The sequence below is a fragment of the Rhinatrema bivittatum genome, chromosome 2, assembly GCF_901001135.1.
Source record: "Rhinatrema bivittatum chromosome 2, aRhiBiv1.1, whole genome shotgun sequence".
Taxonomy (NCBI): Eukaryota; Metazoa; Chordata; class Amphibia; order Gymnophiona; family Rhinatrematidae; genus Rhinatrema; species Rhinatrema bivittatum.
The window spans coordinates 151,239,513-151,265,004 of record NC_042616.1 but is presented as its reverse complement, the minus strand read 5'-3'; the positions used below and the strand labels follow the sequence as shown (position 1 = coordinate 151,265,004).

General features: G+C 42.2%; 1 protein-coding gene across 1 annotated transcript in view; it reads left to right on the top strand.

Annotated features, from left to right (window-relative positions):
• Positions 1–25,492, top strand: part of MALRD1 (MAM and LDL receptor class A domain containing 1) — a 954,719-nt gene that overhangs the window by 332,498 nt on the left and 596,729 nt on the right. Inside the window, exons 24-25 of the mRNA XM_029587045.1 lie at positions 7,239–7,349; positions 18,542–18,755. Of these exons, the coding sequence (XP_029442905.1) occupies positions 7,239–7,349; positions 18,542–18,755 (325 nt within the window). The remainder of the gene's footprint in view (positions 1–7,238; positions 7,350–18,541; positions 18,756–25,492) is intronic.

Here is a 25,492-nt window from a genome sequence, read left to right as displayed (position 1 = left end):
CGTTGCATTTGGCAAGGGGGGCCCCAATCCGTTCATGCGTTCCATTCTTATTTGCTTCCCGGCTAAAATTTAATTAACTATAACCACCCACCCTCCTGATCCCTCCAAGACTTACCAAAACTCCCTGGTGGTCCAGCAGGGGTCCAGGAGCCATCTACTGCACTCACTCCATCGGCTGCCGGTATTGAAAATGGCGCCTTTGACCTTACTATGTTACAGGGGCTACTGGCGCTATTGGTCGGCCCCTGTCACATGGTTGGAGCAATGGACGGCCAGCACCATCTTGTGCTCCTACCATGTGACAGGGGCTGACCAATGGCACCAGTAGCCCCTGTGACATAGTAAGGGCAAAGGCTATTGGCGCCATTTTGAATACCGGCAGCCGACGGCCCGAGTGCAGGAGATCTCTCCTGGACCCCCACTGGACCACCAGGGACTTTTGGAAAGTCTTGTGGGGGTCAGGTTTACGCCAATAGCCTTTGCCCTTTCTATGTCACAGGGGCTATCGGCGCCATTTTGAATACCGGCAGCCGACGGCGTGAGTGCAGTAGACGGCTCCCGGACCCCTGCTGGACCACCAGAGAGTTTTGGCAAGTCTTGGGGGGGTCAGGAAGGTGGGAGTTTTGTTTAAATTTGCTCCTTTAGATGGCCGAATAATTCGGTGAAGATTTGTTGTATTCATGGGAATCGCGATACATTTCGCTTCCCCACGAATACAACAAATATGGCCCTATACGTTGCAGATTGCCAATACGTTGCAAACAAATGCACACCCCTATCTCATATAATTCAACTATTTATATCACTGTAGGAGGGTCAACTAGTAACTAGAGGTGAGGTTTTGGTGGTGGTCTAGGTTTTGGGGGCAGTTTTACATGCACAATCAGAGGTATGAACAGCACAGTGCACGTCAGTGAAGATTTGATGTGATTTGGAGAGGAAAGATACACAAAGATAAGATTTGTACATTGTTCTCTCAACCTAGTTTGATGCACTCTCTACCTAGCTTCTATCAAGCTAGGGCGAGAGTACATTGTACAAATCTCATCTTTGTGAACCTTTCCTCACTCCAATTGATATAACATTTTCTCTGATGTGTACTCTGACTGTGCATGTAACTGCCTCTCAAACCCTAGACCACCATTAAAACCTCTCCTCGAATTACTAGTTGACCCTCCTATAGTGTTATAAATACTAAATAGTCGATTAATATGTGTCTCTTCCCAGAGATGCTTTTTCGTTCGCTTTCTTTCACTCTCACTCTCTCTCACACTTTCCCTCCTGCCCAAAGCATTATGCTATCACATGCAATGTTAAATACCCCTCATTTTCATAAATTCCTCATTTTTGACTAAATTTTAAAAATGTGCATACGCATCTCGCGATGCGTTTTTTATCGCGAGCATTATGGCATTATCACGGGTGTTAGGGCCCTAATGTGATTTGTTGAATGACCCTGTTTATTTGTATAATTTCTCCACTCAACAACTTACTGAATATAGACCTCTGTAAGATCAATATTTTCTATGCTGGCATGTGAACAAGTTATCTTCAAGGACATGCAGTTAAGTGGCATGTACAGAAAAAAAACAAAAAGATGGAAAGGAGCCTGCAGCCTGAGTCTCTCTCTCCCCCCACCCCAAATTTCATATAAGGCCCTGCTGGGCCATGCACTCCCCACCCCCTAAATGTCTCCAAAATTTGAATATAAAGTTCTGGGGTCCAAAGGTCAGGCCCCACACTCTGCCACCTTCATCTTCAGTTCAGTATAAATATTACAATTGGACACCTCCAAAACCTCCATGTCATTAAAACCCCCTGCCTGGAATGAGGTAAGTAGTTATCAACTCCCAGCGCTTCCACTGCAGCATCTGTCAGAAGCAGTGCTGGAGGTGTACGTTATTTGCAGCTTATGCTTTTAGCAGCTCAGCACAGGAAACATAAACGTAAGTAGCGTATGCTTCCAGAACTGCTTCTGACAAAAGCCGCAGTGGAAGATCCAGATGCGGATTAGTGTTTACCTAGCTCCCGGCAAGGGTTTTTAGTGTTGTGGGAGATGGGGGGCTTGAGAGGTATGGGGGCTATGGCCAGGGACATTGGGACTATGGATGGGTGAGGAGATCTTTGGGGGGGGGGGATATATTTATACTGAAGCAGGCAAGATGGTAGAAGGGTCCTGTTTGCAAATCGCAGAACTTTATATTCAAATTTAGGAGGGGTTTGGGGTGGGCGGTACATAGCCCGGCAAAGCACTAGATGATATTTGGGTGGGGAGACAAGGGAATTGGGCCACAGATCCTTTTCCATCTTTCTTTTTCCTCTACAATACCACATTTCTGCTACTCCCTTAACCTCTGGCCACCTCCTTTGTAACTCATGACCCACCCCTCTCTCCCACCCTCTGTACGCCCTCCTTTGTATTTTCCCTCACCTTCCTCTTCTCTCCCACACCCTTCTACCTACGCTAGGCTGTTTCCTTACCGACCCACCTTTTTGAATATCTGAATTTCTCAGCTCATCACGGCTATTTTACACTTTCTCAGGATAACCTTTAGTTTAAGGTTATTGTTTTTTGCTAGTATCATGTCCCCTGCATCATAATTGCTCTCTTTAAGATATATTTATTATTATAGTTGTCTAAGAAACCCTCTTTCATACTCCAATATATACATATATATATCCCTTGTATATTGTTTCCTAGAGCTTTTAATTTCACATATACCTCTTGTATATTTGTTTTCCACTTTACTTTTACTGTTCGATGTAAGGGCTATGCCCACAAGTTATTAGTTGTATGTAAAGCGATACGATGTGCAAACGGCTATCGGTATATAAGAAACTCCAAATAAATAATACATAAATAAATAAATAAATAACCAGATATCTTTGAAGATATCTGGTTAAGTAGCAAATTATTCGGCCACACAAGGCAAATAACCTTTAAACCTGCTCAGAAGTAGGTCTAAAGTTAACCAGCTAACTTAGACCTAGATTTATCATTTTGCTTTAAATTTTGCATGACTGGTGCCCGCAATAAAAAAAAAAAGGTGCATGGTTAGGATAATTTTTGAGCTACCACAACTCGTGCCATTTGAGTGCAATGCATAGGTATTTTACCATAACACACACTAAATTTATTGCACCTGTGTAGACAGGTTTTTAGACATTCTGGGCTCCTCCCTGGTGAGAGAGAGAGAGACACTCTGTCTTTATAAGGCTCTCCTATAAGTAAACTATTTATACCACTGTATACCGCAAAGATGAGATTTGTACAACTGCCCCCCCAAAATCTAGGCCAGCACTAAAAACCTCACCTTGAGTTACTAGTTGCCCCTCCTACAGGGGTATAAAAAGTTGACTGATATGTGTCTGTCTGTCTCTGTCTCTGTTTCTATCTCTACTCTAGCTAATCTCTATCTCTCTCTCTCCCTCCCACAATGGGATTTGTGATTTTAGCACAAATCCCGTTTCAGGCATATCACACAGCAAAAAGCCAGGAAAAAAGGTGTAGTTATTTCCAGCATTAAAACATGCAATAGCATGTGTTACGCTATTGCATGCAATGCTAATTTTAATTTACTCTTCCCAAACTCCTCCCATTCAGGACAAATTTTAAAATTTGCATATGCATCTCACGATGCCTTATTTATCTTGGATGTATGGCATTTATCTTGGACATATGGCATTATCGTGGGTGTTAGGGCACTAACACTCGCAATAAGGCCCTAACATGATTTGATAAATGACCCTGTATGTCAGATATAAATGAAATTTGGCTGTCAGTTGGATAACTTAGGTACATCCTGGAACACCTTTTTTATCCAACTAGATTTTAGCTAGATAATGACTTAGCTGAATAAGTGGTTCAATATTCACAAACTCACCATTCAGATGGATATAAACCTGCATAAAATTGGCTTTGGAATTTGGCCCCAACTCAGTGCAGGTAAAAGTATATGAGCTGATTCACAATGTAGGTGCTTCTAAACTTGGGGAAAAGGAGGCTGGATTATATTGGAGTAGGAAATGTTTGCATGGTGATTTTGCCTCAAAATTACCATGAGTATTTTTTGATGAATACTTTGCACTTCCTACAATGCAGGTGAAAAGTCTGCTGATATTTTTCTATCCACTGTATGTGCTTTAGTGGATTTTCAAAGTAAAAGTCTATGGGGCATTTCTCTTTGAAAATGAGCTTGCAAGTTTATAGTACAAAATCCCACAAATCTGAAAACCGCAGTCTGAAAATTGTTCACCAAAAGCAAAAAACACTTTAATACATTAGGCCTTATGTGGCTGATAAATGCAGTCAATGATAGTAATTTAAATTGGATATCAAGATATTTTATATGCATTGCTTAATTTTCAAATCAGAAAATGTTCCAATTCTTGCTGTCCCTGAGAGTTTTTTTCACCGATACAGCATCTTTCTTTGTTTTTATTTCCTGTTGTAAGTCTGTCTCCACTGCCCTTTGTCTTCTCTCTCTCTCTCTCTCTCTCACACACACTCTCTGGTGTCATTTTCTGCTTACATTTGTTTTTCTGTTTCATTTCTGACTTTGCCTTCCTTGTTTATTTATTCATTTTGTTGTGTATTTTTTATTCCTTTCAGACTCTACAACCTCTCTCTTTCCTCTCTGCCCCATTCTACCGTTTCAAATTCCCATGTGTTTTGTGGAATCATCCCCTTTGTTCTCCATTGTGCTAGTCTTTGGCACGTTCAGACTCCAGTATTCTATCTGACATAAAAATCAGAAGATCTCCAGCAAATGGACAGAATATCCTTAGCAGAACTTTTTCTTGTCTTTTTAACCTCTTGCTCCTCTCCTCTCCACTTTCCTCCTTTTCACTCTCTTCTTTCCCCTTCCTAGTTTGTACTCGCTTCTCCTTATCCTCTCATTCCTCTCTCCCTTCTTTCCATCTCTTTCTTCCTCTATGCCCCCAATGCCTTCTTTGCTATTAGTCTTTGTCTTCCTCTCTCATAGAATTGAAAGCCTCTGTCTCCACACACCTCATTGAGCGCCCCCTGCTCCAGCACACAACAAAGAGGACCAACTGTAGTCCAAGACAGATGAGGAGGATTGGTGGCATCAAGTTGGTTGATGAAGAATAAAAGCAGTAAAACAAATGAGGAAACAGCATCCTTCTTCCCTCCTGAGCCCTCTCCTACTTCCCTTTGCAGGCTATGTGGGTGCAACTAAGTGTATCACTCGCACTCTCTTGCCATGATACTGACTCCCCATTGCACCGGGAGAGATTGGGAGGGTTATCACGCGATCATATGAATGAGCCTGCTGCTAATGAAGGCTCTGAGGGCAGGGGAATAATTTTTGCAGGGCCAAAGCTCCGCTTCTTTCACACCGACCCTGCCCCTCACCTTCCTCCTTCCCCGCCCTGCCTCCTTGATCCCCGTGCATCACCTCAGTGGCAGAGGTTGAGACTGGTAGGCCTCTCTTTACCACAGCAGCATGTGGTACTACTTCCCACCCTAACTACAGGTTTCCCCCATAACATGCATTTCTGACTTCTCGTGCATCGGTTAATGGAGCAGATTCTCTGGGGAAAGCCTCCTCTCCTGGCTTGGAGCTGGGAATTCCCTCCAATTTCATGCAGAGCCAGGCCCGGGTGCAGAACGTTCCTCCACAGGCCCAGAAACATTAGGTGTTGAAATGGTAGGCTAGTGCCCCTTTAAAAATTGCATTGCCCCCCCCTTTAGCCCCTCCTGTACCATGTGTGCTCTCTCCCCCTCTCCCCGCCATGCTCAGCTGCTGTGGTATGGTCTGGGAGGAAGCTCTTCTCAGTCCTGCTGCTGCTGCTTCCCCACCACCTATAGATTCGTTATGCTCTCCAGATCTTAATCAGCTACATAAGGCAGGAAACAGAAATCTGCTCGGATGCACGTTCTCTTGCTTCCCCTACACTTCTGCTGCTGCTATCGATGTCTGCAGTGCACTGGAGAAAGGGGTGAAAGAAGGGAGAGGAAGGACAGAAAAAGGAAAGTAGAGGGGGAGAGCAAAAGTGTACAGGGAAGATAAAAGAGACAGAGCAAAGGGGAGGGAAAATGGGAGACCAAGAGACAAAGAAACGGACATTTCTCTGTACTGATCATTATCCTGATGTCACTTCTGAGAATTAGCACAAAAGGCATTAGCACAGTAATCTGAGTATCTGGTCATATTTAATACTTATTAGAGAACAAACCTGCTTCCCCTCTTTCCTCCTTTTCTGTCTCTGTGGATAGCTCTGTCTTCTTCCCAGTTCCCTTGGCCCATAACCTTGAGGTCATCTTTGATGCCTCTGTCTCCTTTTTTTACACAATTATGAAGCATTGCTAAAGTGTGTCATTTCTTCCTCTATAAGATTTCTAAAATGTGCCCCTTCCTTTCTAAGCATGCTACCAAAACACACTGATCTACTCTCTCACCACCTTCTGCTTAGACCGCTGCTGTTTGTAAACCTGCCAATACAATCTATTCCAAATGTGCATGGCTTACCTTCCTTCAGCGTCATTAGGACCATATCACTCCTCTTCTCAAGTTGCTATATTGGAGCCCCGTATGCTTCCCCATACAGTTCAAGCTTCTTTTACTCATCTACAGATGCATTCAATCTGCACTGCAGCTCCTCATTACCAATCTTCTTTCTATCTGCACCCTTCATTGTGGACTCTGTTCATTAAGAAATCACTCTTATCTGTGTCCTTCTTCTCGTCTGCCAACTGCCAATGCCAGTCTTTCTAACTTGTCTACACTATATTCCTTGAGTCAATTTCCTAAGTCAATGAGTTATAGTTCCCTCTCTGGTCATATTCAAATCCATATTCAAATCCTTTTTGAGGATGCTTTTAAATCCTAACTGCTTCTTTACCATAAATTCTCAAAGAGCAGAGACCGTCTGCTATGTATATCTGTACAGTGCTGCATATGTCTCGTACCAGTTAGAAATAATATATAGTAGTAGTAATAGAGAAGGTGGTCATTGACAGGGAGAATGGACTTATGAATATTGAATACCTTGTGGACAGCAATGAAATATTTGCCCAGTTTTTTAATGCAAGAATAATTTTTGGTTTGTCAGTGCATTGAGTTTTTTTGGTTTCATGTGAAATGTTTCATTAGTAAAAAATAAATCACTTATAAAATACAACTTTTACATTGTTATTAAAAAGGCAAATCTAATATTAAAAATAGTCTTCTATCATTCTACTGCTGCTGAAAATTAAATCTCTCTTTTCACAGGTACTCATAAAAATTGGCAATGAGACTTATATTCTCTGGTCTCAAACTGGTAAGCAAGGTCCACAATGGAAGAGAGCAGAAGTATTTTTGGGAATTCGTTCTTATTTTCAGGTTTGTAGATTTATATACATATATAAATTTATATATACATATTTACACATATATTTGACATTCATTTGTTTTGCAGGGTGAGCCTTGCTTGGTAGAGTCCCTATGTCATTTCTAGTTATACAAAAATAGGAGAGAGATAGTTGAAAGATTTTCAAACTTTTTTATGTTGCCATTCCATGCACAAAAACAACCGGGTTGCCAGGATATCAAGTTTTGTTTCTGAGGTATAGCATTATATTATAAACTGGCATGCAAGAAACCAATCTGTTCAGAAAAAAACATAGGCCCTTGAGAATTTAGAAGGCCTATTTAATTCTCTCTGTTTCTCCAATGTTTACATTTTATAGGGTTCATTAATAATTCCAATTGGATATCAGCCCCAAACATATTGCAAAACTGAGACTTTTTTTGATTACTGCAAGCAGTAAAACAAAAGGGAAATACCAAGAATAGAGCATTTTAAAAAGCAAGAGGAACATGCTTGCTAAAATTAGTTGGATAGCAAAATTCACCATAAAATTCACAGAAGGGAAATGAGAGACATTTAAAGATTAAATAAAGGTTCCAAAAATGTTAATATTATGGGAAACAAATGAAAGACAAATGAAAACCTTTAGAGCTGAGTAAAAACAAAATGAAGAAATAATCAGGAACCTTCTGCCTGTAACAGACTCCTTCCCCTTGGGTTGAGCCTCAGGTGCTGGTAACCAGTAGGACAGGAAGAACAGGAACCACAAAGCACACCCTAGGGCAATGTAGAGCCCAAATTTGGAGACATGAAAGTATTCATAGAAACAGTGTTGCACCGTAAGAGAACTGGATACATGAAGCAAACTAGGGCCAATCTGGAACATTGGAAAAATGAAGCATTCTGGGAGTAAACAAGAACATGAAACATAAGACGAAGCTGTGGCAAACTAGACTGTGATTCTAGAATATAGCTGTATCCAAAGAGAAACAAGATGGCTGCCAGTAGTAAGTTGAACCATATTGTTGGGAGGATTAACCAGAGTGTCTTAGAGGTCCATTGAGGCATTCTGCTGGTGGGAGGCAGAACTGCCCAACAGAGCCTCATATTACCACCCTCTAAAAGAGAGGACTCTGGATTCCTCACCCCTCTCCCAAGGACCCCCAAGACTCCAGACCTATCAGAGAGGCAAAGTCCTATAAAGAGATGGAGTCAGAATCAAGCACAGACATGGCTGAAGTCATGGATAGCTGAAATTAAAGTTTCTAGAACAAATGTCACTGGGACACCTGGAGCTGGACCAGGAGCCATTAACATGATGAGCAGGATATGAGGTTGGAGAGATGACTGGAACCATATCCTTTGATAGGGAATATGTAGACAGAAAGACAACTGGAGCAGGATCCTTCGGTGGAGAATCTAGAATCAGAGAGATGACTGGACTCAAAACCTCCAATGGGGGATATGGAGTGACAATGAACTGTATCTTCTACTATGGGTTTTGGAGTCACTGAGATGAGTGGAATTGGATCCAGATTCTTTGGTAGAGAAACTAGAGTTGCTGAGATGACTGGGGCTGGATTCTCTGGTACAGGAACTGAAGTCGTTGAGACTATTAGAACCTGAGACAACTTGAAGCTGGGCTGGAGGTATGATACAAGATCTTATCTTGGAATCCTGGTGGTTGGGGCAGGTTCCTTCAGATTAGCCAGATATAGGTCTTGGAGGATGTCTACTGGAATTTACACAACATCTGCATTGTCTGGAAAAGCTGAAACAGCTGAAGTTGGATTCACCAGTTGAGGGACTGGAGCTGGAGCTGTATAGACAGCAGGAGTTGGATTCACTAGTACAGGAACTGGAGCTGAAGTTCTATGGACAGCTGGAGCTGGATTCCCTGGTACAGGAATTGGAACTGTATGGACTGCAAGTGTTGGATTCACCAGTGCAGGAACTAAATATGCTGGAACTGGAATAGCTAGAAACAGAGTTAAAATCACTGGAACAGCTGGGGCTGGAACAGCCTGGAACAGAGCTGATAAAATTGCTGGAGGCAGAGTCACTGATGCAAGATCTGGTTTCAATGGTGCAAGGAATGAAGCTGCTGGAACCTGAATAGCTAGGAATGGAGTTAGAATAGCTGGAACAGTTGGAGGTATAACAGCCCAGAGCAGAGCTGCAGAAGTTGGAAACACTGATGCAAGAACTGAATTTGAATTGTGACAAGCAATACAGTTTGTTACAGTTTCCACACTTCTCACAAAGGATAGCCTACAGTCAGTGGCATGCCTAAAGTATTTGGCCCCCTCCACACTTACCCTCGTTCATCCCTCCCTAACCCATCCCCAGTTCATTTACTCCCTTCCTCCCCCCATGATCCCCAGTTTATTTGCTTCCTCCCCTCCATGACAAATCAACACTCAATAATTAAAACTAATAAGGATGGACAAATTATTTTCGCTCAGACCTAAAATCCTTTGATTTCCAGTCTCACTGTGCTTGTCATGGATTAGTAGGAGTGGCAATATCTCTTAGCCAAACCTGATACATTTTCTGTCTACATTTATACATCTATCTTGCTTTTTCTGTAAATTTTTTAGAGATTTACATGTAACCCTTAAGTAGGATGTAACCCTTAGACTGACCCCAGGGGAGTCAGAACTGATTTACACTGCCTTCTCTGCTCTACTTCATCAGCTCCCAGAAAAAAGGTGGCAGAATGTCCATCCTGGATCTTTCTACCAGAAATGAAGCCTTAGGAGCAGAAGTGCCAATCATTAAGGCAAGGGTTGAAGCTTTAATGATTGACATTCATGCTTACAAGTTTCAAACTTATGCTAATTGATCTCATTTAATGTCTGTGCATTGCTCTGCAATGTTAACTTCAGAATCAAACCCTTTCCTCCTGTTCCCTGCAGAAGAGGAGGGGAGGGACTGGATTATGGAGCAAAGTGTCTGCTCCTTCTGCTCTAGGCTCAGCCCTTCTCCTCTTTGTCCCTGTAGATCACCTAGAAGGGAGGGGCTGGAGCAGAACATCCCTTCTGCTCTGCCTCTTCTGATAAGAAGTGATGGAACACTTTTCCAGGCTAACTCACAAATTAAGCCCTGGTTGGGAGTATCAGCAACTGACAAAGAAAGTGAAGTTCAAGCACCCATTTAGAAAAGAAAGTACCAAGGCCCCAAATGAGGTGGATAAAATCCCATGGGTAAGCAGACACAGTCCATGCAGTAATACAGGCAATCAAAGATCCAGGAAGCTGCTCAGAGAGGAATCCCTGTTGAGCACCTTAGGAAATTACCTGGTTTATACCCTACTGATCAATCAGGGCTGGAGCTCTTCTGGGCCAATGAGAGGCTTTCTTAGGCTTCTCTTTGCTTTCTGTATTAAAAAAGAATAGATAAAACCAAATACAATAAAACCTTAAAAACATTGAGGTCCATTTTCAGATACAGTCCAGATAGCAAAGTTAGCCGGATAAATTTATCCGGCTAACTTTGGAGGTATCTTCAATAGTGCAACCACACTATTGAAGATACCTCCAAAGTTATATCTTAAAGTTAGCTGGCTAATTTTAGGACAGCTCTTTGGCTCAACCAGACATAGCTGGCTAAAGGGGTGATTTATCAAAGGTTTATCACTTGCGAAAAGGGTCTTTTTGTATGCGATAACATGCAAATTAGGGGGAAGGAGTTGGGGTGGGGAGGGGAGGGGGTGGAGTTGACGGTGTCTTCGTTGCTGGTGATAATGTTACTAACATTATCACCAGCACCTCCTCGTTATACCCCTAGAATGCCCTTAATTTATCCGGCTGTTTTCTAGCTAGCTAACTTATTAGCTGGCTAGAATTTAGCTGGTAAAGTGTCCAAACATTCACTTAGCTAACTAACTTCTGAGTTAGCTGGCTGAATATTTCTGAATATGGACCTCATCATGAATCAGCAAAAAGCAGACTTTTTTTGGCTAGGAAAGCCCAGACAGGTCCACCAGAGGCCTGTTTTTTTTAAAAAGAAAAATGCCATGAATCCAAAAATATACCCAAAATTTAAACTATTTTCATAGGAGGCTGTTTTTGGTTTGTTTAATTCAGAGGCAATTCAAAATAGCCTCATTTGATGCTTTTTTTTTTTTTTTGCATTCTTTCCAAACAAATGTACATCCCTAATCCATATACAAAGCAGTGATCTTAAGAATTTCATCTTTTTACTATATAAGACTCTCTTGAGTGGAGTTAAGAAACGTGCAGGAAATTTTAACTACCAGAATGTTTGAGGTGCAGACTGTGAGTGAGATTAATAGCAATCAGTGGATTTGAACATGAGAAAATGTTCACTTATTTGCAAAATTCTCTTTAAAATGTACCTTATCTCAGTCAGGAAGCAAAAAATCTGTTCAGAAACCCCAGTAATGTGTTGGCATGGATGTGATGTGGAGGAAGTCTTCAAGCATATGTGAAGGGACTGTCTTGTCTTCCAAGTCTTTTTGAGCTGTGGATCTAGGCTATTAAAAATATAACATGCCAAGATCTACGCTGGAACTATCCCATGGCACTGCTGGACTTCTGCAGAGATGATGACTTCATGCCGTTAACTACAAAGAATCTTTCTAATTTACTATTGTTGGCAGCAAGCATTAGTGTTGCAGCCAACTGGAAATGTGTGCTGGCTTCTAATCTGTCTAGATATTTGGTAAAAGTCCTGCAAATCCTAGCTATAAAAAAATATTTTATTTTTTCAGAGCAAGAACCTTCGGTTCTATGCTATAGGATTTGCCATTGCTTCTTAGCCAGCTTCCCTAGCTCTATTGACCTCATTTAATTATTAAACGTGTTGCTTTCTCCAAGTGATGATTCAATTGTTCATACATGTTCCTGTTATTTACATTGCTTATGTATTTATTTATTTATGGAACATATTTAAAACCCTCTTGAATTACATTAAACACCCAAAGGAGGTTATTTTCAAAGGAGTTACTGTGTAAATGTAACATACTATTGTAGCAATTTTAAAAAGCCATTTGGAAGCATAAAGTGCACTTACACATGAATATTGTTGCACCTGGAGGTGGACCCTTGGCCTGGAGCAGCATTGACGGCTCCCTGGTCGGACCCAGGAAGCACCTGCCACCAGGAGGTGGAGCACAGGAGGAGACAGAGGCTAGCTGGAGCTTCACCACTGGAAGCCCGCAGAGCCCCCCAGGTGGAGCCCTTGGGGACTCAGGCCGCTTGGACTTAGGTAGGCCTTGCAGGGTCTCCTGGGGAGGAAGTACAAGGGTGTGCCCACCAGGATCAAGGGTGTGTGGTCGATGTCAAGACTGGAAGACTGGGGAATCAAGGAAGGCCAGAACAGTGTTTGCAATGACAAGGCTTGGAGCAGGGCCAGGCTCAAGGAGGAGTGGTCAGTAATAGCAGGGTTCAAGTTCCAAAGGTCAGTCCGAGAGTAGTCAGCCAAAGCAGGGGTCAAGTTCCAAAGGTCAGTCCAAGAGTAGTCAGCCAAAGCAGGGGTCAGGTTCCAGAGATCAGACATGGTCAAGGAGGCAGGCAAAGGTCAGAATCCGGGCAGCAATCAACGTAGTCAAGAGCAGGCAGAGGTCAGTACCAGAGAATCAGTCCAAGAGGTACTATCTGAGGGAATACAGAAACAGACAGATGCTGGAACAGAAGGGCACTGGAACAGAAGGACGCTGGAACAAGACTGGAACAAGCAATAAGACACTGAGGCAAACTAGAAGACACACGGGGGTAGATTTTCAAAAAGCGCGAATAGGCCTACTTTTGCTTGCGCATCAGACTCAAGCAAAAGTACGCCTGATTTAGTAGATACGCGCGGAGCCGCGCGTATCCACTAAAATCCTGGATCGGGCAGTGTGCGCACGCGCCTAGGGGTGGGGCCGATGCCATGGAAGACACCGAGCCCCGTCGTGAGGCACTGAGGAAGGCCCGGCAACCACCGCCGCGGGACGCCGAGGCCTCGAGGAGCTTGCAGCTGCCACGGGGGAGGCCGACCCGGGACCTGCAGAGGAGTTGGGAAAGTGAGCAGGCCCGTGTGCGGGCCGAGCGCGGACGGGGCACACAACAAATATCCTATGCACAATTCAATGGCATATATTGTGGCAACTTTCAAAAGCCCACTTATATTGGTAATGTGCATTTGCACATGCAAAACCCGATTTTAAGTGTGTAAGTTCCTGTTACATCAATTTTAAAAGCAGACTTGACACACATGAGGCTGCTTTGAAAATTATCCCCACAAACTCTACCCACACAAGTTATACCTGCTAAAATGTCTGCGCAAATATTTCCTGAAAATGTATGCACCTCATTTTTAAAAGTCAAAAGCATGCGTGTAACTCCAAACATTTCCCCAACTCCATCCCCCACGAATATCTTCGTACAGTCCAGGTAAGCTTACATATGAACATGACATTTGCACATATGTTTATCTGCATATTGGGCAATTTTACAAAAGCCATTTCTGTTTTACCTACAAAAATGCTTTAAAAAATTACCTTCCAATTAGTTACATGGGTAAATCCCTGGGATGAAAACTGACCACTCATCAATGGTCTAAAATACATGTACTGTGTGCCATAGTACATGTACTTTTGTCCATGGATAAAGAGTTGGAGCCAGGGAGGAAGATGAGGAAACTAAAGAAAGCAGGGGCTTTCATTCTGAAACCGTAGCAGGTACTTTACTGCACACATACTCTGCATCTGCTGTAAAGCTGGTGCAAAGTCTGCAGGTAGTTTTGTACCCTACATCTTCTGCCAACCCAAATTTTCAAAGGGAAGCTTTTTTCGAAAATTAGATTGCAGGTATGCAAGTACAACATACTTGTGGACCCGCAAATTGCCCAAGGGCTTTTGACATTTTCTCCTTAAATCTGTTTAAATACAGAATTCAAATGCTTACTTTTCATTTAAGAACATAAGAACATAAGAACATGCCATACTGGCTCAGACCAAGGGTCCATCAAGTCCAGCATCCAGTTTCCAACAGTGGCCAATCCAGGCCATAAGAACCTGGCAAGTGCCCAAAAACTAAATCTATTCCATGTTACTGTTGCTAGTAATAGCAGTGGCTATTTTCAAAGTCAACTCAATTAATAGCAGGTAATTGACGTCTCCTCCAAGAACTTATCCAATTCTTTTTTAAACACAGCTATACTAACTGCACTAACCACATCCTCTGGCAACAAATTCCAGAGTTAATTGTGCATTGAGTGAAAAATAACTTTCTCCGATTAGTTTTAAATGTGCCACATGCTAACTTCATGGAGTGCCTCCTAGTCTTTCTATTATCCGAAAGAGTAAATAATCGATTCACATCTACCCATTCTAGACCTCTCATGATTTTAAGCACCTCTATCATATCCCCCCCTCAGTTGTCTCTTCTCCAAGCTGAAAAGTCCTAACCTCCTTAGTCTTTCCTCATAGGGGAGCTGTTCCATTCCCCTTATCATTTTGGGAGCTCTTCTCTGTACCTTCTCCATCGCAATTATTTACTTCATTAATGCATTTTGCTCATTGTACAACAAGACTATTGAGGGTAGGCTATAACACTTTCATAAGAACTCAAATGTCTGTCTCTTAAAGGAGAAAGTGGAGTTAATGAGGGTAAAGACTAGAAAATTATGTTCCTCAATATTGTTATGGTTTGAGGTATTTGAGTGGATTCTTGGGTACTCTGGCAGATGACCACGCCCACGGGGAGGAGCCCCACAGGGAGCCACAGTACTGGGCTAGACTCAGGATGCACAAACACAGAGTTTTGTCTTTTATTGTACAGCTGATGTATACCACCAGCAGTGGCAGTAGTGAGGTGATCCAGAGGTAACCGTCCAGGGACCCTCGGCAGAGGGAACCCGTCTCACTAAGTTGGTATATGGATATTAGGGATGTGAATCGTTTTAGGACGATTAAAATTATCGTCCGATAATTTTAATATCGTCTTAAACCGTTATGGAACACAATACAATAGAGATTCTAACGATTTATCGTTATAAATCGTTAGAATCGTGAGCCGGCACACTAAAACCCCCTAAAACCCACCCCCGACCCTTTAAATTAAATCCCCCACCCTCCGAACCCCCCCCAAATGAGTTAAATAACCTGCGGGTCCAGCAGCGGTCCGGAACGGCAGCGGTCCGGAACGGGCTCCTGCTCCTCAATCTTGTTGTCTTCAGCCGGCGCCATTTTCCAAAATGGCGGCGAAAAATGGCGGCGGCCATAGACGAACACGATTGGACGGCAGGAGGTCCTTCCGGACCCCCGCTGGACTTTTGGCAAGTCTCGTGGGGGTCAGGAGGCCCCCCACAAGCTGGCCAAAAGTTCCTGGAGGTCCAGCGGGGGTCAGGGAGCGATTTCCCGCCGCGAATCGTTTTCGTACGGAAAATGGCGCCGGCAGGAGATCGACTGCAGGAGGTCGTTCAGCGAGGGTTCCGGCGCCTCGCTGAACGACCTCCTGCAGTCGATCTCCTGCCGGCGCCATTTTCCGTACGAAAACGATTCGCGGCGGGAAATCGCTCCCTGACCCCCGCTGGACCTCCAGGAACTTTTGGCCAGCTTGTGGGGGGCCTCCTGACCCCCACGAGACTTGCCAAAAGTCCAGCGGGGGTCCGGAAGGACCTCCTGCCGTCCAATCGTGTTCGTCTATGGCCGCCGCCATTTTTCGCCGCCATTTTGGAAAATGGCGCCGGCTGAAGACAACAAGATTGAGGAGCAGGAGCCCGTTCCGGACCGCTGCCGTTCCGGACCGCCGCTGGACCCGCAGGTTATTTAAGTCATTTGGGGGGGGTTCGGGAGGGTGGGGGATTTAATTTAAAGGGTCGGGGGTGGGTTTTAGGGGGTTTTAATGTGCCGGTTTTGCGATTTTTCGATTTTTCGATTTTTCACGATTTTTCACGATATTTTACCCCCCCAAACGGCAACAATACGATTCCCTCCCCCTCCCAGCCGAAATCGATCGTTAAGACGATCGAGGACACGATTCACATCCCTAATGGATATCCAGGTGTAGGTTTCCCAGCATGGCAGAGCTGTAGATGAGATAGACTGAGAATTAGATTACTCACTAGATGGTAGCTGTAAGGTTGATGATTCCACCAGGCAGAAGTTGATGCTAACAGGCACCGAGGCAGGGAGAGCAGGCCATCGAGGAGTGAGTACCTGATCCCAGTAAGACACCTGAAATAAAGCAAAGGGCCCCCGAGGAGCGGGTACTCAGGTTAGAGAATACCCCGAAGGGCAGAGAGAGCTTCCAGGGGCAGCAAGGAAGTGGCAGAGTAGCTTAGATCGGATGAATCCAATCCTTGCTAACTCAATGAGTTAGCAAACAAGCGCAGGCTAAATACCCGGATGGCGTGTGGGTAGAGCAGAGAAAAAGGTGAGGCACAAGGGTCGAAGCCGTCTGAGTCCGACGGACGTAACAAATATATAAGAACATAAGAAATTGCCATGCTGGGTCAGAGCAAGGGTCCATCAAGCCCAGCACCATGTTTCCAACAGAGGTCAAACCAGGCCACAAGAACCTGGCAATTATCCAAACACTAAGAAGATCCCATGCTACTGATGCAATTAATAGCAGTGGCTATTCCCTAAGTAAACTCAATTAATAGCCTCCAAGAACTTATCCAAACCTTTTTTGAACCCAGCTACACTAACTGTACTAACCACATCCTCTGGCAACAAATTCCAGAGCTTTATTGTGCGTTGAGTGAAAAAGAATTTTCTGTGATTAGTCTTAAATGTGCTACTTGCTAATTTCATGGAATGCCCCCTAGTCCTTCTATTATTCGAAAGTGTAAATAACCGAGTCACATCTACTCGTTCAAGACCTCTCATGATCTTAAAGACCTCTATCATATCCCCCCCTCAGCCATCTCTTCTCCAAGCTGAACAGCCCTAACCTCTTCAGCCTTTCCTCATAGGGGAGCTGTTCCATCCCCTTTATCATTTTGGTTGCCCTTCTCTGTACCTTCTCCATCGCAACTATATCTTTTTTGAGATGTGGCGACCAGAATTGTACGTAGTTCGACATATTCCTAAGGTAAAATACAGGGGGATATATTATCATGAAGTGATCACAAAGCAGCTAACAGAGTGTTCCAAAGAGGATGAGGCAGAATAAATGTCTTTCACCAAGCTTTGCTTGACTATCTTCACGTAGTGACCCCATTGTATAATAACACCACTAAATCCCAGCCAGGCACCTTTATTATAGAAACATGGATGTAAGAAAGAAAGAAATTTCATACTGGCCACATGTCGCCCAGGACATAAAGGTGCCCACCTTAATGTCCGCGCACCTAAATTTTCAGGTGAAGATAAGACCCCTGGTGCCACTGTAGGCCATGGTGAACTTGTCCATGGACCCACTGCAGCAGTAGGCAGAACACAGAAGCTAATGAAAAAATTAAGAGATTACCTACAATTAGGTGGAATACTGATGATAAAAAGGAGTTGATGTCGTGCTATTTTTATGACAGAAATTATGTATTTAAATCTTGCGGGTATACAAAGAGAGCCCACCAAAAAAATGGAAGAAAGAACAATAATATGAAAGAAAAAGTTGGAAAGAGCAACTGATATAAATTTAAGATCTCCAAAGGACAAATCAAGGAACATAAGTACTTGAGTGTTGACATCTTAAAGAAGCTGAAGAATGATGTAGGAAGAGAGATAGCAGGGAAGAAGGAGATATAGAGATGATTCCCAGGAGAAAGGTACCTGATCAAACAAAGGACCCTGATCAAACAAAACTAAAATAAACAGAAATAAACAGTGAAATGAAGATAAAATGAAACAAAATATCTTACCATGCAAACCTCTAGTGCTTAGAGCTTCTAGGTAAATGCTTTTACATGCAGAAGGTGGAGGCATTCCCAGGGAAGGGGTTTGGAACTACTTGCATAGTTTTAGTTTTCAAAAGTATTCTTAGTTTTTTTTTCCCTCTAGGGAACTGCACGTACAAATTGGCATGTGTAAAATGTATGCCAGTGATTTTCCTGGGATTATTTTCAAAGTGAAAATATGCATGTTCTTTCACTTTGTAAACTGGTGTAAAGTCTACAGATAATAATTACCCTTGGATTTTCACCAATGTGGTTAATCTTAAAATTACCCCCTTCATGGCTAACATCTACCATTGAATGCCTCTTGTTGAAAAATGTAGGTAGAGAATCATTATTCCATTAAAGTAACCCACTGAAATATTTTTTATTGTAGATTATCCTCCGGGCAAAACGAGGAGTTAGCTACATGGGAGATGTGTCTGTGGATGACATTTCCTTTGAAGATTGCTCCCCATTGCTGATCTCAGAGAGAGTCTGCACTCCTGATGAATTCATGTGTGCCAATAAGTATTGTATCCCCAAAGATAATCTGTGCGATTTTGTGGATGACTGTGCTGATAATTCAGATGAAAACTCACATATCTGCAGTAAGTAATTTCTGTCAGTATGTTTAGCTCTCGTGCATTTGTTTAGTTCAATATTCAGTAAGAATCATCTAAAACTGTATCAGTATTGCCTAAACAACAGAAACATGACTATACCTTTTAAAATATTCCCAGAATATAAAACAGTGAGCATCAGTACATTCAGGGGGGCATTCTCATAGGCATGTAGCATAATTGGGTCTGTGGCGGCCGCAGGAATAGTTCAGTCTTTCTCCCCTGCGTTTGAAGCAGAGAGCTATTCTGGATATGTATTGAAAGTGAAGTATCAGGCTTATAAAAAAAAAAAAGGGGTATTCCCCACATTTATTGTTGTTGGAGAGAGAGGTAATTTGCCTTAGCAATCCCTGAGTGGGAACTGAACCCATTGCTCTGACCACTAGGCTACGACTCCACTCCATGGAGGTTCATGGTCCTATAGCTTGGATTGTGTTTAAGCTGTTTGTCTCCCTCAAATAGCTTGTTTAGATTTGATGGATGTTAATGATGCAGTTGCCTAATGGAACAATTCCCTGTGACCTGTGGTTGAAGAAATTGCCCTGTTCCACTCTGACAAGTTTAGAAGAGCACATACAGCTCCTTTGTCCTCTTTGGAGCTAAGAGCATCTAAAGCACATGTGCAGCAGCTTTAGCATAGACAGAATATGCTTCATACTGCTGAATCACTGTCTGATTATAATTATGTCCTTGACCAGTATATATTAAAAATCAGAGATGCAAAAAAAGCCAGCATCTATAAAAATGATCCAGCATGCAGGCAATAGTCCATGTGGTTTTTTGCTTAACCAATCATTTTGATTGTGTCACATCACCTTCTGCGTCATTACATCCAATAGCTTTTGTAAACTTCTTTCAGAAAACATTACCAGATTGAAACCTGCTTCTAACAGTCTTATATTGCTGTCTCCTACGGTTGAAACTAGATGGCAATAATTGAATTACATTTCCAAAGAATAAATTATTGATTTTGTGAGTTCAATGAACCCAGCAAACTGCTCTTTGAACTCCTGTGACACTGATGAATTGAAATCTATGGCTGATGATACTAATATCGCTATGGTCCATCTGGTTACTGTGTCACTTACCGAGGGTCACTTACACTTTATTTAAAAAGCGGCAATTAGATCAGACTGACTCCAATAATTTTCACCCAATTTCCTCTGTTTCTTGGCAAATTTATTGAGGCCTCTGTGTTCAAACATTTGCATGATTTTTTAGATAGGTAGAACATCTTAGATACAGATCAGTTTGGGTTCTGTCCAAAATATAGTATGGAATTCCTAATCCTATCTAGTCTTGCTATCTTTGGTTGAAGATTTCATTCTGGCACTGATTTTATTTTGGTGATGCTTGATATTTCAGTCGTGTTCAACACAGTCAATCATGAGGTGTTACCGATTCGTCATAATGAGATTGGGGTTACAGGAACGGTTTTAAAATGTTTTAGATCATATTTGTCTGACTGTTCACAGCGGATGATCTTTAATTCATTCATCTCATATTGGTTCCAACTTCCCACTGGTGTTCCTCAAGGATCTGCACTTTCTGCTACTCTTTTCAATATTTATCTCAGTCAGGGCCTGCGGAACCACTAGGCGAGCTAGGCCTGTGCCTATGGCACCGAGACTTAGGGGGCGCCGCGGCAGGCAGCAGAATTTTGAAAGGGCAAAAAATGCCCTTTCAAAATTCTGCCAGCCTTCGACTCGCCTAGATGGAGACCAAGCGTCGAGATTTAGGGGGCACCACGGCAGGCAGCCAGCTCTCGACTCGCCCTGCCGCCCCGCCAGTGTCACCCTCCCGACCCCCCCCCCCCCCCCCAGTGGTCCAGTGGAGGACCCGGGAGCTATCTGCCGCTCCCGGGGCCTCGGCTGCCACTAAGCAAAATGGCGCCGGTTACTTTCAGCCCCTATCATGTGACAGGGGTCAACCAATGGCACCGGTAGCCCCTGTCACATGGTAGGGGCTGAAGGCCACCGGCGCCATTTTGCTTAGTGGCAGCAGAGGCCCCGGGCGTGGCAGATCGCTCCTGGGACCTCCGCTGGACCACTAGGGGGTTGATGGGAGGGTGGCACTGGCGGGGAGGCAGGGCGAGTCAGGAGCTGGCTGCCTGCCTGCCGTGGCGCCCCCTAAGTCTCGGCGCCGATCTTCTTTCTGTGAGTGTGTGTGTGTATATGAGAAAGGAATCTGCCAGTTTAAAAAAATGAAATATGATAATACATATAACTGAACTTTTGAAAAGTTGGATGAAAGATAAAATTACTAAATTTTAAGCATCCCTTTTCTGGAAAATAAAATTTAACTTAAAGTGGGTAGAGACAAATACTAAAGCCAAGAAAATTAAAGTATTTAAAATGTTCATCTCAGCAAAATCACAAATTTAAGATACTAATGCCAGGTGAGTTTTTTTTTTGAAACATAATTTAAGCATGAAGACTAGAATAGAACCTGAAATGGTTTTGCTTTTTTTTTTTTTTAAGCCTTTAGAAAATGTATATTTTTAAATGATTAAGACTGGAATCTTCCCATTTAAAAGGGAAGCCGACTAAGGATATCTTTCTGTTCCATATCTCCCACATGAATAATCATACGACTGATAGTTTGAAGAAAGACACTTGCTTTATTGCCTGGAAGCATAAAACAAGAGAAGCTGTACTGTGTGGGTGGCTGTCCCTTGGGAGGACAGAACCTGAAGGAAGGGTGTCATTTCGCCTTTTGATAGGAATGTGGTTTTCTTATTTAACGGTTGGGAGCATCACTTTCACTTTTAGTAAAAGTGAAAAATGCTGCAAGTCTGAAAGCAAGGTGCTTCTGTGAGAGTGTAATATGTATGTGAGGCAGGGAGGGTGCTTGTGTGTGTCAATGTGTGTGCGCAAGAGAGATGGAGCATGTTTTTGGCTGGCTTGTGGCTGTGAGAGAGGGCATGTGTGTGATTGAGCCTGTTTGTAAGTGAGATAGAGCATGTGTGTGATTGAATGCCTGTGTGTAAGTAAGAGAAAGCGAGAGCATGTGTGATTGAGAGAGACTGGCCAGAGAGGTGACGTGTGTATGTGTGAGAACGGCTGATCAGGGAGATGACTGGTGTGTGTGTGTGTGTGTGAGAGAGAGAGAGAGACTGGTTGGGGAGAGATTGGTGTGTGAGAGACAGAAACTGGTCCTGAGGGTGTGACTGGTATGTGTGTGAGAGAGAGAAGAGACTGGTTGTGGTCCCTAAGGAAGAGGTCTGTGAGGACAGCTTCAGCAGCTACTGCTGCTTCTGGTATGGCCTGCAAGGGAAAGGAGTAGGAGAACTGCTGGAGAGGGTAAGTAAAGGTAAGTCCATTTTTCTTGATTGACTACCATTTTAATTATTGGGTAGTATGTGATGTGTCTGCTGTTTGAAATATTTTATTGGTGTTTGGTAAAGCTTTCAAAATTTGCATGCATCTTTAATTATTGGATATTCTATTCATCAGCTGTTTTGAAATTATTTTATTTGTATGATTTTATAATTATGATTAATGATTTATATATGTTTATTTTATTGATTTGTTTCACGAGGAATGGTGACATTTTTGTTTTTCCATTGTTACACTGTATAGAGTCTGGCGTGATGCGTTTTACAGTTCAGTTTTTGTCTGCACATTTCTATTTATACTTTATGTGGCTTTATTCTGTATTTGGTGAGGGTTTGTGTTCTGCATGCAAAGACTGAAATGAAGCATTCTTTTAGCATGTGGTTTCTCTGTAGGGATCTGTAGTAGCTTGGCCTGTTCTGTTTTCCTGTTAGGAGTTGTATTGATATTTTAGATTCTGGTGTAATTTTTTTGGTATTCTTTTTCATAGGTAGGGTTGTTATTCTTTGAGTGTTGGCAGATAGTACTGTGTTGATATGGGAGGACCATGCCAAAATATATCATAATAGGTATGCCATATGAATTCCAAGATGCAAAGTTTTCTTGTTGGCATCACAACAGTGCATGAAATTATCACAACAACTTGTATATTAATTTTACCTCAGAATGTCATTTTTCATGTAAAATATGTTATAAATGCATAATTTAAAATTGTGTATGGGGAGGGGGCATCAGACTGTAAGGTTTTCCTAGGGTGCCAAATACCCTTGCACCGGCCCTGATCTCAGTCCAATTTATAATTACTGTCAGGCCTTCCTTGTTGTGCAATTCAAATTATATGCTGATTATATCCAAGTTTATTACCTTGTTACATCAGACATCAAAACCATTCTAGGCATAAAGAGGTAGATTTTAAAACCTGCGCGCAGGCGCAGATTTGTTCGCGCAACCCGGTTCGAACAAATCTACGCCCGATTTTATAACATGTGCCACGCCCTGCCCCACCCCAGACCGCCCTTGCCCTGGACCACCCATGCCCCGCCCCTTTTTGCAAGCCCCGGGACACACGCGCATCCCGGGGCTTGTGCTCGGCGTGCGCAGAGGCAGGCAGGGGCAGCTTTTCGGGGGTTACGCGCGTATCTTACACGCGTAACCTTTTGAAAATCTGCCCCAATATCAATCTACTTGCATTTAATTAAAATTTGGTTAACTAACAATAGTCTAATTTTGAACATAGGGAAAATTGAGATCAACAGGTTCAGCAGATCTGCTGAACCAATCAGACTCACCAGTTTAGAATTTGAAGGCTCTTCAATCCCAATTGTGAAGGAGGCATGAAATGCAGGGATTATATTTGATCAGGGTCTTTTGTTTAAACACATGTTAAATCTCTTGTGAGGAGCTGCTTTTTGAAATATAAATGCTGCAATTTTAAGCCAAATGACTTCTGGACAGTTCTTCAGACCCTAGTCTTGATGGGACTGGATTATTTAAATTCAATCTATCTCAATCTTCCTTTAGCCAACTTGTGAGCCCTGCAGGTAATTTAAAACTCAGCAGCATGTGTTCTTATAGGCACATGCCAGATTGACTATATAACTGCTGTCCTGTTTCCACTGCACTGGTTAACAATCAAGTGGAGAATAAAAATATTAACCTTGAATCAGAAAGCACTAAATAATGGTGCTCTCCTATGTATAAATTCCTTGTTAAAGATCTAAAGGCCACTGCCCTACAGAACTGAACGAGACGTTTGAGATCTATAGGGCAGTGGCCTCTTGATTTTCCCTCCTTTTTATTCAATCATTTTAGTAGCACAAGGGCTTCTTTTGTAGCTGCATAAAGGATGTGTTGTTTCTTGCAGTTCATGTTAGGTTGCATACACTTGCTGTTTAGTATTGTTATATTTATGTTATAGTATTGTTTTTATTGTTTTTCAAGCATTTGATTTGTGTACTTTTAGCATTGTTTTAGTTTTGTTTTTATTTGTTCTTATGTATGTTTTAGTGGAAGCTGCTTAGAATTGTGGATAATGCGGCCTATAAATGTTGTAATGAATGAATAAATAAATTGAGCTGGAAGTCCAAGGAAGTAGGAGGAAAGTTCTGAGGCAGACAAAATATCATGTATTTTGATGCTTTATTTTTTCCATTTAATTCCTGAATGGGTGGGATTTCATATGGCTTAATAGTAATATCATAGAATAACTGGCATGCTGGTGTACCTTTTAGTCTCAATAGATAGGCCAAAATTGTTACTTTTATGTGCATATGCCCTTTGAAAATTCACTCTAAAGGGCTGAAATGTCATAAGATTTGATGTGCATAAATGGACTTTTGAAAATTGCTATGATAAGTACTGTTCTCAAGCATGTAACACCTTTGAAAATTACCTCCATTGTTAAGGTGTCAAGGGAAACTTGTACTTCTATTATGCATACCGTAGCAGTCCCCAGCAAGAGCAGAGGTTAAGTTCAGTTCTAAAAGGCAAGAAGTAAAAATTATTCATATGTGGGTTTCAAGAAAATACCCTAAACAGGTTTTAGTGTGAAGAAATTGCAGACAGGATGAGGATTTATTTAAATATGTTGAAAGCAGGCATCAATATTGACTTTGCCCTGTGTTTTGTTTTTCATTTTCTTATCTTGAAACACAAGAGAATTAATTAAAATCATACTTAGAATGAAAACAGCAACAATATCTCTTTCTATGGGTGAGAAAATGTGAAGATTTATGCCTGGATTCCTATGCTACTATACTAATGCATTATTACTTATAGTGTAGTTTTTATTCAACTGTAGACACAGAAGTCATATGTGTGATCCAATTCTTTAGAAACATCCTTTTACAAAACCATTTAACTAAGATGAAAAAGAATGGAGTTTATATTTACACTGAAAGTTTAGAAGAAAAAAACCCATAAACAAGCTCTGCTACACAGGACATAAAATTGACTTCAGTATATTGGCAATAATTTACTTAAATGACACATCATTCTAGTTCCATGGTTTTAATAGAACATCGTATATCTATGTTCCTTTATGCCTGGGTCTTTAGTATTCTCTCTGCAAGGGTTCTGAATGTTTCACTGCCTTTTCTCAATGATTCCATCACCCTTGTAGGGGCTAGGTTCCTTCAAAATTTGGATTTAGAAAAAATTCCAGCATGTATCAAATAAAATATCCACATCCTATGTTTGTAAAACATTACTCACAGACCTTATGTATTTCAGAAACCTCAAGTTAACCACCTAGGACCAATTGCCGATTCTTGCCTGATTCTGTTAGTATTGTATGTACTTTCTTGTTTCTGTCTTGGATTGATATAGTAATCATGCTAGACAATCTTCATAAGAAAACAATAAAGGAAGCAGCCATTATTGCTGTAATTT